Below are 17419 nucleotides of genomic sequence, written 5' to 3'. Positions count from 1 at the left end.
TAGAATTGAAATTAAATAGATTTCAAATCACATTTTTGAGATTGGCTTTAGCTGTGGCTAGAAAATGTTTGGAAATTACTTGGAAAAATTAGACTGATTTGAGTATTGTAATCTAACCTACTTTGGGGGGTGGGGGTTATGGGGAGTAATTTAGAAGTGTTTTCTTTTATGTATTCTATGCTTATATGTTGTAAAATTTTGAATAAACTTTTCAAAACAAAACTTATCCTATTAATGTAATCGGCAAATCTTTCCATCGATTCAAATCATATTTAATTTTAGACAATATGGGCAAATAATTTAATTCATATAAATGACTATAATTACAATCACCTTAACACCTAAATACTTAATCTAATCTGACCATTTAAATTTCACAATATGCCTGCATGAAGAATAATCCATTTCAGCTAAAGGCATAATCTCACTCTTTTCCCAATTAATTTTATAACCTGATATCTCACCATACTGTTCAAATCTATCATGTAAGTTCCTCAAAGAATTCTGAGGTTCTGTTAAATATATCAAAACATCGTCAACAAACAAATTGATTTTAAATTAATCAGATTTCACCTTAATACCTTTAATATTACTATCTTGTCTAATCACCTGAGCCAAAGGTCCAATAACTAATGCAAAGAGAGCTGGTGATTAAGGGCAGCCTTGCCTAGTCGATCTGGTCAACATAAAAGGTGAAGATAACTGTCCATTTGTCATAAATCTAGCAGTAGGACTTCTATATAAAGCCTTAATCCAACCAATGAAAAATGGGCCAAATTTAGATTTCTCCAAAACTTTAAATAAAAAACTTCACTCTACTCTATCAAAGGCCTTTTCTGCATCCAATGAAATAACCATTGGTAGGTTAAGTTCCTCCCGAGAAACATTAATTAAAGTCCAAATCCAAATCAGATAAAAAATTATCAATTTTAGCCTCATCCTCCAATACTTCAGAAGTATACACTTTTTCATAAAATTCTCTTCATTAATTTCCTGGGGTTTATATGTAGTCGTTGAATCATATCTAATAGCATTTATTATTCTAGAAGCGTGTTCTGTTTTTAACTGCCAAGCTAATACTTTGTGAGCTCTTTCCCATAATTCATAATACCTTTGGTTCGCTGTAATAATTCCTCAAATTTATGTTTATAACGAATTATATCGTAACTTCATATTAACTAAACATACTTTATTAGTTTCCGTAGAATTTTGCTGTAAATCCTTTTCTAAAATCTCTATCTCCTCCAATCTATTTACTTCAGCTACATGTTGTTTCTTAATTTTAACAATATAACTAATAATTTGTCCCTTCAAATAAGCTTTTAAAGCATAGTAAATTGCCCTTCAATTTTTTTTTTAAAGATGAAAATGTAATAGGTATGATCTTATCCACCATGAGAAACTTTGATAGGGTGGGCACTCAAAATCTTTTCCCTAGGATAAATGTGTCACACATTGTTAAGGTGGGGTTGGGAGGGCTTATAAGGGAGATGTGCAGTGTAAATTCTTTACACAGAGAGATGGGTGGCTGGAATTGGCTGCCAGGTGTAGTGGTGGAAGAAGACAATAGTAGCATTTAAGTGGCTTCTAGATAGACACATGAATATGAAGGAGATGGCTATCAAGTGGAAACAGCAGAGCTTCATATGGATTTGGGCATTGCGTTGAGCTTAGAAATGTTGGCAGACAGCCTGTTCTGTATAATTTAAACAATATTTTGATTGTTCAATCCTTTTACTGGAGTGATTCTGTTGGAGAAAATTGTTGCAGAGCATTTTAGGAAATTATGAAGGAAATGACAATGGAATCATGTAGAAACATGATACTGATTTTTTTTTTTAAATCATTTTTTTGGGATGTAGCTATTACTAGCAAGGACAGTATTTATTGCCCCTCACTAATTGCTGCAGTCCTGCTGAAGGTGCTTCCAAAATGTTGTTGGAGAAGGAGTTACAAGATTTAGATCTAGAAATGATGAAGGGATGATATATTTCCAAGTTGGGATGGTTTACAACTTGAAGGAGAATATATAGGTCGTGTGACACGAAGAAGCTTTGAAAAAAATTGAAAACAATGAGAGTATAAGGGTTTTAAAATTCCACAAGCTGGACTCGTATGCTGCACAGGAGATGTGATTGTTGGAGATTAACTATTTTATCATTGCAGTCTTCTTCGGGGCAATATTCAAAGCACAACCATCTGTGTGAATAATGACTAACCCTTGATGATGAGATTGGATGTATGCTTGTTGATGACAATGCTGGAATCATGTTTCCTCTCATATGTAATTCCCAAGAAAGTAAACAACTCGTGACCACATGCAGCAACTCTGCTTCATGAACCTTGGGATGATTCATGGGAAGTAACATTCCCACCATTAAAGTGCTGGGCAATTATTTTTTTTACAAGAGGATAATCTCTTCCTTTGCTTTATATGCAACATCTTCAGAGTTCCCATTAATTAGAACCTTTCGGCTACATGAAACACTCGTTTCTGAAATAAGTCAGAAACTGGGTGTTATCACCTTCTCCCAAAACCTTCCATGACCTATGAAGGACTTGAGAGCCCTGTAATGGAATTCTCCACATTTTGTCAAGATGAGTGTGGTTTCAACAGCATTCAGGAAGCTTGACATTACCTTGAAAATGCCTTTCCCTGTTCCCTCCTGACATATTTGACACCAGTGTACACCATAGAACAATGCAGCACAGAAACAGGCCCCTTCGGCCCTTCTAGTCTCTGCCGAACCTTTATTTGCCTAGTCCTAGTGTCTTGAACCCAGTTCATAGCCCTCCATACCTCTCCCATCCATGCACCTGTCCATATTCTTCTTAAATGTTCTTATTGAGCCTGCATTCATCACCTCAGGTGGCAGCTTGTTCCACACTCCCACCACCCTCTGTGTGAAGAAGTTCCCCTCAGGTTCCCCCTAAACTTTTCCTCTTTCACTCTTAACCCATGTCCTCTGGTTTGAATCTCACCTACCCTCATTGGAAAATGTCTATATACATATACTCTGTCTATTCTTTTATTATGTTGAAGCCAGGGCTTCAACAGCATCTCCCAAACTCACAATTCCTACCACCTGGTCCAGGTTACACATTGTGACTGAAATATCATCCTTTGGATAGGTGTAAATTGAACTATCTGCCTAGTGGCAGTGTGAGAATATCTTCATCCACATGACCATAGTGTTTTAGGAGATTGGCTCACTGTTGATCTCCGTTCGTCATTCTGTATGTTCTCTGAAGATTCTCGGGCTCAAGCTAAAAGGATACATTTTACTTTCGAGGAGGAGGCCAAAACCCCTTTATCAATCAGGAATATCGCCAAATATGCAATTAACTTTAATATAATTTGTATTAGTACCTAACTGCTGCTTTTCTGTTTTGTATTGCGGCAGAGTTTTTTGACCTTCTGTCCAAGGCTCAGAGTAACCGAGTAAACGATCAGCGTGGACTTTTGAAGAAAGAAGACCTCATCCTGCCAGACTTTCTACGCCTAAAGCCAAACATAGCTGAACCTGGTTCCTCCACACCTGTGGCAAGTAAAGTACATGGTAAAAAGAGAGAGGAAAAAAGCCAACATTTGCACAGAAACATAATGTCTAGTAAATTAGATCACGCAGACTCCAGCACATCTAACTCGGCTGCACTGAATTTTAATGAAAACTCAAATAATGTGAAAGTCAAACCAACTCAACCACAGAATCACTGTCATCGGCCAGATACTAAGCAGATTAATGATGCTCCTTTCCATGTGCCGGTCTCTCCTATTCCACATGTCATTGAACAAAGGTGGGAACAACAGCCTGGAGAAGGGCAGTTGGAAACCGTACAGCCTTACGAGGATGAGAATGCATTTGATCTGACTCTGGTGGCAGAAGGTGATATCAATAGCCCAAACAGTACATTATTACCACCCCTGCCAACACCGCCATCCACTCTCAGTAAACTGGAGGTAGCTAACTACACTCCACCAACTCCATACACAGAAGGTCAGGAGAACTCTTCACACTGCAGATCCACTCCAGGTATTTAAATGTGGCATATCAGGTTTGTAAAATAAAGCAAAATCTGTAGAGATATTACTTGTGTTGCGATTGGTCATATTTAAAAGCAAATGATAAACTGGAAAAAGTGAATGATTCAAGTTTTAGTTTATTGCGATTTAGCATATCTAAATATTGAAAATGAGACTATTGTAAAATGTTGTGAAATATATTTATAAAATATATTGATTGGATAGTATGTGAATCTGGGTTTGCACGTATCAAACAGAAATGATTGTTTATGTCACCTATTCCACTTAATTTGAAGATGCATTTTTTTTGGTCCTCTTGCACTTTCTTAAATAATTGGTAACATATGTTTTCTGTATAAACCTGACTTTAATCCACTGGCAATTGAGAAATTGTCATGAAGGTCTCAGCTGACACCCTAGTGCTGCATTTCTGGAGATGTAATCATTTAGATGTGGCGTTAAATCAAAACCTGAGATAGCGTAAAGCAAAATCCTGTGGCGTTTGAGCAGGCAAGTCCTCCCTAGTGTCCTGGTCACTATTGTCACCAGAATTGCACTTGACTTTGTGAGTAATTGTTGTGCAAATTAGGTGTCACAGTTCCCACATTTACAAAAGTGAGGACACTTCAAGGGCTGAGGGATGTCCTGAAAGTAGTACGATAGGACACATGTGAATTAGCTGTCAACATGGGAACCATGCATACTTTGCAAATATTTCAGGATGTTTTGTATCGGACAACAACATAACAAAATGGTGTAGTCCATTGAATATTGCCTTTTGGAGAGCTTGATATTTAGAATTGATAACTGGAAATCACATACTGTTGTGTAGAATTCTATGCTTTATAAGCTTCAGTTGCTTCAATTGGCATTCAAAATAGAAGACAGTATTTATGAATATTGTGCAGGACAACACAGAAACAAGCCATCAGGTCTGGGCCAGACTCTCAACATATCCTTCCTTCCCTGAGCTCACTGTCTTTCTCTGTGGTTAATACAGGTTGGAATATTCTTAGGAATCTGCCCATATCCCCTGGATACATGCATAGATTGCTCCGTTGACCCTGAAGAAGACCCATTATTCCCCTAGCTGCTCTCTTGATCCTGCTTTACTTAATATTCTCTTTAATCTTACCTACTAAACATATTTCATTACCTCTTTTTGGGCTCCTAAATTCTTTATTAAGTACTCTTCTATGCCACCCATTGTTAACGTAATGGTTAGTGTAACATATTACAGTACCAGCGACCCTAGTTTGTATTCGCCACCGCCTTTGAGGAGTTTTTATGTTCTCCACATATCCACATGAGTTTCCTCCGGGTGCTCTGGTTTCTTTCCACCTTCCAAAAACAAATGGGGTCAGTAAGTTAATTAGTCATATAGGTATATTTGGGTGTCGTGGGCTGGAAAGGCATGTTTCTGTATTGCATCTCTAAATTTAAAAATAAATCTCAGGACTTGCATGATTGTAGCTGGCTTTACCTGTTATAGGCTTCCTTTATTTTCCAGGATCAACCCTTTGATGATAATCTCTGCCATCCAAGTTTCCCTAATCTTGCTATTTTTGCCTTTTATCATTACCAAAATATGTTGGCCCTTTACTCTTACTTACTCTCTTATTAAAGACATCCCTCTGTTTATTTCCTCTCAACCTCCCCCCCCCCCCCCCTCTAACTTTTTGGCCTATCATCCTTCCGCTGGGCCTTCTACATCAGCACTGATCTGAATGACAGGGAAAACTCAATGGGCCAAATGGCCTAATTCTACTCCCATATCTTATAACCAGCTGTGTTCTTCCAGCACTTTGTTTATTGCTCCAGATTCCAGAAGCCTGCAGCAGTCTCTTTTGCCCCATTCTTACCATAACTTCTTAATGGTTTAGCATAACTTCCCTGCTTTTCAATCGTATCTCACTTAAAATATTGCATGATTGGTGATTTTTATCTTTCTTATCAGTGATTTAATTTTTAGTGGTTAGTATATTTCTACCTTGATCTTTTTGTTTCAGTACTTGATCTAGGCTGCCACCTTGCAAGTGATTGTCAAAATATGTTACCTCAACTTTCTGTTCTGTGGGTTATTGTTTACTAAAAATCATTTAAAATAGATTCAAACATAACAGTGGTGTCCTTTCCAAATCAAAACTTGTATCTTAGAACATAGAGCACTACAGCACAGTCCAAGCCCTTCAGCCCTTGATGTTGTGCTGACCCATAATATTCCTTTTAAAAAAAACTTTTTTTTCAATATTTTATTGATTTCTTCAAATAAATGTTACATAGGTACATGACAATAAAATAAATATTAACAAATCTTATATATAATAAAACTGGTATTGAAACTTATGTTACATTGAAAATAAGTTTTTTAAAAAACCACTATACTAGTTAATTATTGATCTCCTCCCTTTGGAGACTGCTGGCTTAACACAAACAGTCCACTACTAATAATAAAAAAAGGTGAACATTGTGGTCAAAAACCAGAAATTAATTAATCTTGCAAATCTTGAATATAATTAAGAAAGGAACCCATAAAGAAACAAAGTTAAGATACATTTCATTCATGGAACATCTCATTTTTTCCAAAGTTAAACATATCGGACAACTATTGAGTATGAGTGGGAGGGACAGCATCTATCCATCTCATTAATATGGCCCTTCTAGTGATAAGGGAGGCGATGACAGCTACATGGGAGTGTGAAGCAGTCAATATCAGACCTGTTGGCCCACTAAGCAGTCAATATCAGACCTGTTGGCCCACTAAGCAGTCAATATCAGACCTGTTTGCCCACTAAGCAGTCAATATCAGACCTGTTGGCCCACTAAGTAGTCAATATCAGACCTGTTGGCCCACTAAGCAGTCACTATCAGACCTGTTGGCCCACTAAGCAGTCAATATCAGACCTGTTGGCCCACTAAGCAGTCAATATCAGACCTGTTGGCCCACTAAGCAGTCAATATCAGATACAGTGAACCTTCTTCAGCTAAACATTTTTCACATTTAGAAGAGAGATTAGAATTGAGATAATTGGACTTTGGAATAGTGGGCCTGATATACAACCTTAAACTGTAATAATGAGTGTTTGGCACAAAGAGGATGAAGGCACTAGCTTCAAAATAGAGTCACATGTAGTTTCAGAAAATAAATGTTGAAAATCCTGTTCCTATGGTTTTTTAAAAAAAAATCTGTCCAGGCAATTCATAAAGGCCAGATACCACCCCTTTATAATTAGGTTTGAAATTATGATTTATAATCCCTCCCTATCCATATAACAATTACAGCACGGAAACAGGCTATTTTGGCCCTTCTAGTCCGCACTGAGCTAAGTCCTCTCCTCTAGTCCCGCCTACCGGCACGCTGCCCATAACCCGCCATTCCCTTCCCATCCATATACCTATCCAATTTTTACTTAAGTGACAAAATTGACCCTGCCGCCTCTACTTCTCCCAGAAGCTCATTCCACACAGCCACCACACTCTGAGTAAAGAAGTTCCCCCTCATGTTACTTCTACACTTTTGCCCCTTAACTCTTAACTCATGACCTCTTGTTTCAATTTCTCCTACTCTCACTGGAAAAAGCCTATCCACATCAGCTCTATCTATCCCTCTCATAATCTTAAATACTTCTATCAAATCCCCTCTCAACCTTCTACACTCCAAAGAATAAAGACCTAATTTGCTCAATCTTCCTTTGTAGCCTAGATGCTGAAACATTCTCGTAAATCTTCTCTGCACTCTCTCTCCCTTGTTGATATCCTGATAATTCAATGACAAGAAATTTACACCCAGCATCCTATCAGCCTTCTTAACTATCCTGTCAATCGGTGTGGCAACCTTGAAGGATGTATGGATTTGAACCCCAAGCTCCCTCTGTTCATCTACCCTCTTAAATAACCAACCATTAACCCTGCACTCAGCCTTCTGGTTTGTTCCAAAATTCATCACTTCACACTTAATCCAGATTGAACTCCATCTGCCACTATTCTGCCCAACTCTGCATCTTGACTATATCCTTTTGTAACCTTCGAGAACCTTCAGCTCCATCCACAACTCCTCCAACCTTTGTATCATCTGCAAACTTACTGACCCATCCTTCCACCTCTTCATCCAGGTCATTTATAAAAATCACAAAGAGCAGGGGTCCCAGAACACATCTTTGCAGTACTCCACTAGTCATTGACCTCCAGAAAGAATGCTTTCCTTCCACTACTACTTTCTTTCTACCACCAAGCCAATATTTTATCCACATAGTCAAGGTTCCATGCCTCAAAACTTTCTGAAAGAGTTTCTCATGGGGGACCTTGTCAAATGCCTTGCTAAATCCAGTAGACCACATCTAAAGCCTTGCCCTCAACAATTTATTTTGTTACTTTCTCAACAAACAATTAAGCTTGTGAGGCACGACCTTCCCTTCACAAAGCCATGCTGTCTATCCTTGAGTAGACTGTACTTCTCCAAATGCTCATCGATCCTATCTTTAAGCATCCCCTCCAAAAGTTTGCACACCACGGATTTTCCCTATTACCTTTTTTTAAACAAGGGGGCATTTTCTACAATCCTCCGGCAGCTCCTCAGCAGCCAAAGACTCAAAGATCACAGCTACTGCCCCAGCTATCTTTTTTCCTCGCTTCCCACAGCAACCTGGGGTATATCTTGTCTGGCCCCAGGGTCTTGTCAATCTTGATGTTTTTTAGAAGATCCAACACTTCCTCTTCCTTAATCTCAACACTGTCCAGCACACAAGCCTGTTCTATTCTGACCTCACCGTGATCAAGGTCCTTTTCTCTTGTGAATTCTGAAGCAAAGTATTAATTTAGGACCTCCTCAACTTCCTCTGCCTCGAAGGACATATTGCCTCCTTTATCCTTCAGTGGCCCCACCTTTATTCTCGTCATCCTTCTGTGATTCACATATGTATAGAATGCCTTGGGATTCTCCTTAATCCTACATGCCAAGGTCTTCTCATACCCCCTTTGAGCTCTCCTAAGACCTTTCTTAAGCTCCTTCCTGGCTACCAGGTACACGAGCCCTTCCTGTTTCCTGCTTCCTATTTCTAATATATGCTTGCTTCTTCCTCTCGTTGCCTCACCAGTTTTGTCAATCAAGGTTCCCTTTTCCTACCATCTTTTCCTTGTCCCAGTGGGACAAACATATCTTGAACCTTGCACAAGTGGTCTATAAATTCCTCCACATGACTCTGTGCTTTCTCCCTTGAACATCGGTTTCCAATTTACTCTCGCTAGGTCTTGCCTCATCCCATCATAATTAACCTTTCCCCAATTAATCACTTACCCATTTTGTCTGTTTTTATCCTTTTCCATAGCTATGTTGAAGCACAGGGAGTTGTGGTCACTCTCACCAAAATGCTGCCCCACTGAGAGGTCTGCCACCTGACCAGATTCATTTCCCAGAATTAGATCCAGAATGGCCTCTCCTCTTGTTGGCTGGTCCAGATTCGGTGTCAGGAATCCTTGGACATACCTGACAAATTCAACCCCATCTAGCTCTCTTGCAGTAAGGAAGAGCCAGTTAATATTAGGGAATTTTAAATCACCTATAACTACTACCCTGCACCATTCCAAAATCAGCCTGGATCTCTGCTCTTCAATGTCCCAAAGGCTTTTTGGGGGCCTATAGACTAATCCCAGCACTGGGATTGCTACCTTTCTATTTCTAACACACCCACACTGACTCAGTGGACACTCACTCTAAAGCCTCTTCCCTTTCATGATACTATCCCTGACAGCAATGCTGCTCCTTCCCCCCTCCCCCCCAGCAACTTTCTTACCGGCCCATCCTATTCCTTTTAAAACACCTAAACCCGAGTACCTGCATTAGCCAACCCTATCCTTCCTCCAGCCATGTCTCTAATTTAAATACAAATATCTTATCTGGCATTACCTCACTAGAATCAAGCTCATCCTCAACCTCTGCTCACTAAATCCTCGTGAGCCAAAGCCTCTACATATCTCCAATCTTTCATACTTACTATATCCAATTAGCACCTTCCAATAAGCTCTATTGGAAACTTAATTTTTAGCTCCTCAGCAATTGCCTTGGCACCTCTTGATATCTATATCTACCATTTCTGCATCATACTGTTTATTTTCATATATTGGAATAGAAAGATTTCTGAACCTTTCACAAAGCAAGAACTTTAAACAGATCCACATAATCTTGAGTTTCATCTCGTTATGAATCCATCTTCAAATGGATCTCAATATTAAACACGCAAAAAGTTGTTTTGTGTTGTATAACAGCTTCTAGCTTTTCAATAAAGTATGTAGCATTTTCACTAGATTTTCCATAAACTCTGCTGTGATGGCTATCATTTAACATTTTGAATAATCACTTGATACTTTGGCTGAAGTAATGTTCCAATATTTGGCAGGAGAGAAGTTTATTGCTGATTGTGTAATTTTTCATGCCTGGCTGACGAATTTTCAGTTAATACTTTGCAGTCAATTGCAGTGGTGGGATTTTCAGCCATTTTTAACTCAGCAGTGTTGTCTTAATGCTGATTTATCTTTTTCCTGTCCAAATGTTCCTGCTTTATATTCACCCTTTGAGAATAAGCAGGCTTCTATCCACTTTATGAAAAGCATTGAAAAGGATTTATTTCTGGACTTTCAATTCTTAATTATTTTTGGACACGTGTGTTAACATTGAGCATTCTCATTAATTTTCTATTTAATTCCAATTTCATATCTATTTTTAAACAATGATCAGTACATAAAGTATGGCTAATGTATGGCAGGTGAAGTTAGGGTCTGGTATCATAAATAGTCAAATAAATATTATTAAATTAAGTGTGCCAGAGTTTGTTGACGCTAGCCCACTCGATATTTCTTATCAGTTTGTAGGGAAACTCCTGGGACTGAGAGGAAGAGATAGGACTGTTATTATAGTGATGGTTGTATCCATTGAACACACAAACCAGCCATTTTAGTAGTTGTAGAAATGCCAATTACCATATTTCTGTGTGACATATGCAGCCAGTGAATCCATAAGAAATTCCCCTGCATGAAAATGCTCATAAACATTTCAGAAATAAAAGTATTGGCTACCCTTTGTCACTCATTTATTAATCTGGGAAAACAGGTTTAAAGCTTCATGGATAGTCAACTGAGTAATTGTGTTTATTTTAAATAATATTGCTGGTTAAGCTTCACAAATAAACTTCATTGTTTTACAAACATTGTTAATAATGATGTGTACACTCTTCTGTCCAGTTCGTTTTACTTGTTTATATGTTTCACTGTCATAAATCACTCTAGAGAATCGAAAAATTTTCTCCTGATCATTGATGTGTCTGTTAGAAATGTTGACACCATGTTTTCATGTCTTTCAAGTGCTTGAAGTGGAGTTATTTCATCTTCTCAATCTCTATTGTTTAACTCGATCATAATTTTACTTTTTTTTCCATTTAACTACATATAAATAACTTCATAGTGTGTGAGTCAAATGATTATCGAACACAATAAAGTTTGTTTGTAAATTTGAAATTAATATATTAATATCAAACAATGCTTCATAAAACTTTTTATGAGGCCAGATATACAATGCCCTCCATAATATTTGGGACATTTTTTTTCCTTTATTTGTCTCCATGCTCCACAGTTTTACATTTATAATCAAACAATTCACATATAATTGAAGTGCACATTCAGGTTTTTATTCCCTGCAGAGCTCGTATAATCATGGGATTGTAACATCTTTTAAGATGTTTTGGAGGTGATGTGTATGATATTCCAAAGTTAAATTTTAAAATGTGAATAAAATCTATTGTTTTGAAGATAATAATGGTAGAAATCAAAACCTGATTGAAAATATTGAAAAATTTATTTGTAAGAAGTTACTCTGCATACGTGCCAACCATGGTGATCTGAAAACATAACTCATTCTTGCTTTGTTTATTTGTGATCACACTAACAATCTTTCAGACAATAATGCGACATATTGAAGCCTCCCTTCCATTTGATACAGAAACCTTACAACATTGATGGATGCTACTCAATCTATCATTCAAAAACAATTACCATCCTAATCCTCCCTTCCAGCACTTGGATCGTAGCTCTGCAGGTCACAACTCTTGGTACACATCCAAAGATTTTTTAGTGTGATGAAAATTTCTGCCTCTGCCAGCTTTTTAGATAGTGCATTCCAAATCTATGCCATTCTGAGGGTAAGGAAAATCCTCACCTCCTCTCCAATAACTTTGTATCTCATGTTTTTTTTTAACCTCGTTGCTAAAAGAAAGGGGCTTTGTTTATTTACTCTATCTATCCCCTCATCATTTTTTACACTTCAATCACATATGCCCAAAGTCTTCTCTATTTCCAAAGAAATTACTCCTGTATCTTCATAGCTGAAATGTCCCAGACCTGGCAGTATTCTTATAAATCTCCTCTACCATTTCCAGTGGATTTACAATCTTCCTGTAAGTGGTACAGAGTACCCAAGCTGTGATCTGTCTCAAGTTCAATACAGCTCAGGTATAACTTCAAATAGAAGCAGAAAATTCTGGAAGTAATCATCAGGTTAGGTGGTTTTTGTGGAGAGAGAAAAACAGTTCATATTTCGGATTAGGAGGTGCAATGGAGAGCAGACCTGCTGGTCACAGGAGTGAAGGAGGTGGTGTAATCTTTCACCATTAGTTGTCTCTGAAGGAGCTGCCTTTTTTTTTGTCCATTTCTGTCTTTTTTTTAATTGCAAGATGGTTCCAGAGTGTGGGGACCCTTTGCTAGCATTTGAATGGCATTCAAAAGGAAGCTTTTCACTGTATCTTGATACATATGATACTAATAAATTCGTATGTTCTCCCTCCAGAGATATTACCTGACCTGTTAAATATTTAGTATTTTCTGTCATTTCAGATTTCCCGAATTTTAATTTTCATTTGCAGTATGATTGCCCTGCACTTATTTTAAGTCTTTAGTAATAAAGTAAAACATAGAACATTACAACACAGTAGAGATCCTTTGGTTCATGATTAGTACTGATCTATATATACGTCTCCCCCAAAAAAGTCTAAACCCTTTCTACCCCATAACCCTCTATTTTTCTTTCATCCGTGTGCCTGTCTGAAAGTCTCTTAAATGCCCCTATTGTTCCAGCCTCCACAACTCTGTGTAAAAAAAAAAAACCTGATGTCTCCCCAAAACTTTCCTCCCTTCACTTTGTACAGCTGTCCTCTGGTATCCTCTCAAAGTGCGTCACATTACACTAACAAGAAGATTGTTCAGTGGCTCCAGGCTCTGTTCATGTGGAGCTTGCTCCTTCTCCCTGTGATTGTGTGGGTTTCCTCCGGGTGCTCTGGTTACCTCCCACATCCCAGAGACATGTGAGTTGGGAGGTTAATTGAATACTGTATATTGCACCTAATATAGAGATAGAAAATGAGAATGTGGGGAGCATAAAAATTAGGTTAAAATGTAGGATATAAACTGGTGCTTGATGGTCAGTGTGAATATGGTGGGCTGAAGCTCCACTGTTATGAATTTAAATTCTATCTCCAAGTGCTACACCCATCTTACTAGCTCTTCAATACCATTCAGCATCCTGTGAATATCCTCACTTTCAGTATCCTTACCAATTTTCATTTCACATGTAAGCTTAATAACCGTGCCTCTCACTTGCATATCCAAATCATTATTAGACACAACAGCACTGAACCCCTTGGTACACCATGGTCATAGGCTTCCAATCACAAAACCAATCCTCAGCTATCATCTGTAGCCTCTTGCACCAAGCCAATACTTCACTCAATTTGCTAACATGCCTTCGATCTTATGGGCTTAACCTTTTGAACCAGTTTTACATATGAAATCAGAATTTATTGTCATGGACAAGTCACGAAATTCGGTGTTCTGTGGCAGCATCATAGAGCAAACATTCATATTATAACCCATCTTACAACAATAAATATAAAAAAATGGTGCATGAAAAGTAAGGCAGAGTCTTTGGTTCATCGATTATTCAGGAACCTGATGGCAGCAGGGAAGAAGCTGTCCTTGTGCCACTGAATCCTCATCTTTCGGCTTCTGTACCCTTTTCCCGATGGTAGCAGAATGAAGAGGGCATGGCCTGGGTGGTGGGGGTCTTTGAGGATAGATGCTGCTTTTTTAAGACACTGCCTCATGTCGATGTCCTCGATGAAGTGAGGTCTGGTGCCTGTGCTGTCGCAGGCCCGGATAGTGATACAACCAGCTAGAATGCTCTCCACGGTACACCTATAGAAGTTTTCGAAGAGCTTCATTGACGTACCGAATCTCCTCAGACACCTCACCAAGTATAGTCGCTGGTGAGCCTTCTTTGTGATTGCATCCATCTGTGATGAATCCTCAGAGATGTTGACACCCAGGATCTTGGCCGGGGCCTTATTGAAGTTCACATAGACTGAAGGCCTTTCCTTCATTGTCAAGGATCTGAAGGCTTGTACTTCAAGCTTCCACTTTTCCAACACATCCGTGATTCTCTATTCATTCCTTTCCTTGATGTATTCAACTGCATTAAGTCATTCTTTCCATACCATTACAGAAAAAAGTGGTCATGAGAAACATTATGGTTTTGTGGAAAGAGTGGTTGTCCAAAGAGAAAAGAGTTCTGAGCAGAAGAGCAGCCATAGTTGTGCTTGGAATGGATTTCACTTCTGTATCAGGGGTTGTCAATCTTGGGTTATCAAAGGATGAATTGCTTTCCAGTCACCAGTTAAGGAACATAAGACAAAAGGCAGAGAAGTTCTTGGGAAGGAGTTGGCATAGGTTTGGTGATCTGAATAATTTTTTGAGCTAAATTCTTCCAATCTGTGTCAAACAATGATAGGAATACAAAAGAGTTTAATTTTCACTTTTGAGAAGACAATCAGAGAAATGAAATCAATATTTTATAATTGAGGGACAAATTAATGCTTTTAAAATGATTGGGAGATTCAGGTTTATACACTACGTGGAAGAATGTGGAACAAAGAAGCATAACCTTAAAATAAGCTAAAGCTATTCAATTAGGAATGACATAAGAACTTTCAGGTAATTTGCAATCTGCAGACAGGTAGATTTATAATTGGATAATGGTATTAAAAAAATTAGAGGAGAAAGACCACGGGGCTATTAAATTTTGATAGGCATGGACTCGAGGGAGTATATGTAGGCAGATGGGATTAGTTAGATTGGCATCTTGGTTGGTCCAGACATGGTGGGCTGAAAGTCTTGATCCTGTCCTGTTCTGTTCAATGAATGGAGCTATGTTACTGCCATGACAATTTATAAGCCCTTCAATATAAATAAGGAAAGTAGTTAATAATAGGAAATAAGGTTAATGTAGTCATCTCAGGAGACTCGAACCTCTTTGTGGACAGAGTAAATCCAATTAAGTGATTGAGGTTTAAATTCATAGAATACATTCAAGATAATTTTGTAGACTGAGAAGCCTAGGAACAGGCTGTTAAAATCCTGTAGTGTAATGGGAGTTAATGAGTTAACAAAACAAAGAATTTAATTATGTTTGAAGAGGTGAAACATGAAATTTATATTTCTTTTAAAATTATTTTTATTGAGTTTTATCAGAAAAATAAACAAAAAAAGCAATAAATCAATTGCAATGAAACCTTTGCAGATTTACAAATAATAACATATGGTACAGTATCAATACGACTTAATTCTAAATCCAATAACTGATAATACATACAATATTGTAAGAGGCAAGTCAGAAAAAATGAAAAGATAAAGAAAAAATTTCAAACTTACAGCAATCAAGGTTAAAATTCATTTTGTAAGTACCTGTAGTGTTAAATCTGAACAAGCGGCCTCAGGGGATCCAAATAAGCATGGTCAGTGATATTCATCATCAATAGAAATCTTGATTTTCGTGACATTATGCCTAATTTTCTCCAGATTTAAAAAGAACATAATATCTAATAGCCATTGATTATGTGTAGGTGGGAACTCATCTTTCCATTTTAACAGAATTGCTCTTCTTGCTAATAAAGTGGAGAATGCTATAATCTGTCTTTGACTAGAAGATTAAAAAAATATATAAATATCTTTAGAAAAACCAAATGGTACAATTACTGGACGTGGATCTAAAGTGATCCTAAATATGGTTGAAAAAGTTCTAAAAAGAAATGTCAGTCTAATATTTTTGCAAACTAGGGCAAGTCCAAAACTTATGTAGCAAAGAAGTATTGAATATTTTATATTTGTTATAAAGTGAACTAATATCAGAATAGATTCAAGCAAGTTTGACTTGGAGAAATGTACACAATGTAGCATTTTGAATTGAATAAGACTCTGCCCAGCAGATCGTAAATCAGGCCCAAAATTGAAGTCCGTTCTTCTGAGAAAGAGATATTCAGATCATTCTCCCATTCATTTTTAATTCACTTAAAGAAATTGCTTTGATAGTCAATAGTTTATAATGTAAAGCAGATATCGTGCCTTTATGAGTAAATTGTAACTCGAAGAGTTCATTAATACAATTTGGGTCAGGAAGAGTAGGAAATGTTAAAAGGTTAGAGTGAACCAACTGTCGAATTTGATGGTATCTGAAATAATGTCTATTTGATAGGTTAAATATTGTTCCCAATTGTTGAAGAGATAAAATATTGTTGTATAAAAAAAATCTTTAAAACTATTAATACCTAAAAAATTCCATTCTTGAAAACCGGCATCAAAATAGATGGATGAAATAAATAATTAGATGTTGTAGGACTTGTAACTATAAATCCTGTAAGTCTGAAAATTTTTCTGAAATGATTCCAGATCCTCAATCTATGTGTCATTATTAAGTTCTTCATCAATTTTTGAAAAGAGCTAGGTAAAGATGACCCCAATACTACCCAAAGGGAGGTATTTCTGAGGGACTTCAATCCAATTAAGATATTCATTTATCTTTTCACATGGCAACAATAGTAAGATATTTCTTGTGTTTATAGCCCAGTCGTAAAAGCGGAAATTGGCTAGGGTTAATCCCCCATTATTTCTAGTGTCCTGAAGATTGTTCAATCTAGATTTCTTGTTTTGCCATATATATTAAATAATAATTGATTTGAAATTGTCAAAAAAGGACCTAGGAATAAATATCAGCAGTGATTGAAAGAGGTATAAACATTTTTGGTAGAATATTCATTTTAACTGAATTAATACCAACCAATCAATAGTCGATGAGAGTGGTGACCATCCCCAGTAAGAACTGATTTGGTTTGGTTGACTAAAAGAGCAAAGTTTTCTTTGAAAAGATTTTTTAAATTCTTAATTATGATAAAGTTTTTAAATTGTTCATTCACTATTTTGAATTTATATTTATTCAGATTTGGTTTAGAGGGAATTAGATCAAACAAGACTGTGATGGATGATCACAGATACATGTCAAATGTTTCACAGCCAGGGCTAACCAGA

General features: G+C 37.2%; 1 protein-coding gene across 3 annotated transcripts in view; it reads left to right on the top strand.

Annotated features, from left to right (window-relative positions):
• rgs12b (regulator of G protein signaling 12b) overlaps nt 1–17419 on the top strand; it is a 268107-nt gene that overhangs the window by 224578 nt on the left and 26110 nt on the right. For all 3 annotated transcript variants that reach the window (XM_069941849.1, XM_069941829.1, XM_069941839.1), the window contains exon 17: nt 3405–4034. In XM_069941849.1, coding sequence (XP_069797950.1) covers nt 3405–4034 — 630 coding nt within the window. The remainder of the gene's footprint in view (nt 1–3404; nt 4035–17419) is intronic.

This window comes from Narcine bancroftii, chromosome 1 (assembly GCF_036971445.1).
Source record: "Narcine bancroftii isolate sNarBan1 chromosome 1, sNarBan1.hap1, whole genome shotgun sequence".
NCBI lineage: Eukaryota > Metazoa > Chordata > Chondrichthyes > Torpediniformes > Narcinidae > Narcine > Narcine bancroftii.
Note: the sequence above shows the minus strand (reverse complement) of the source record. Positions and strands in the feature narration are given on the sequence as shown.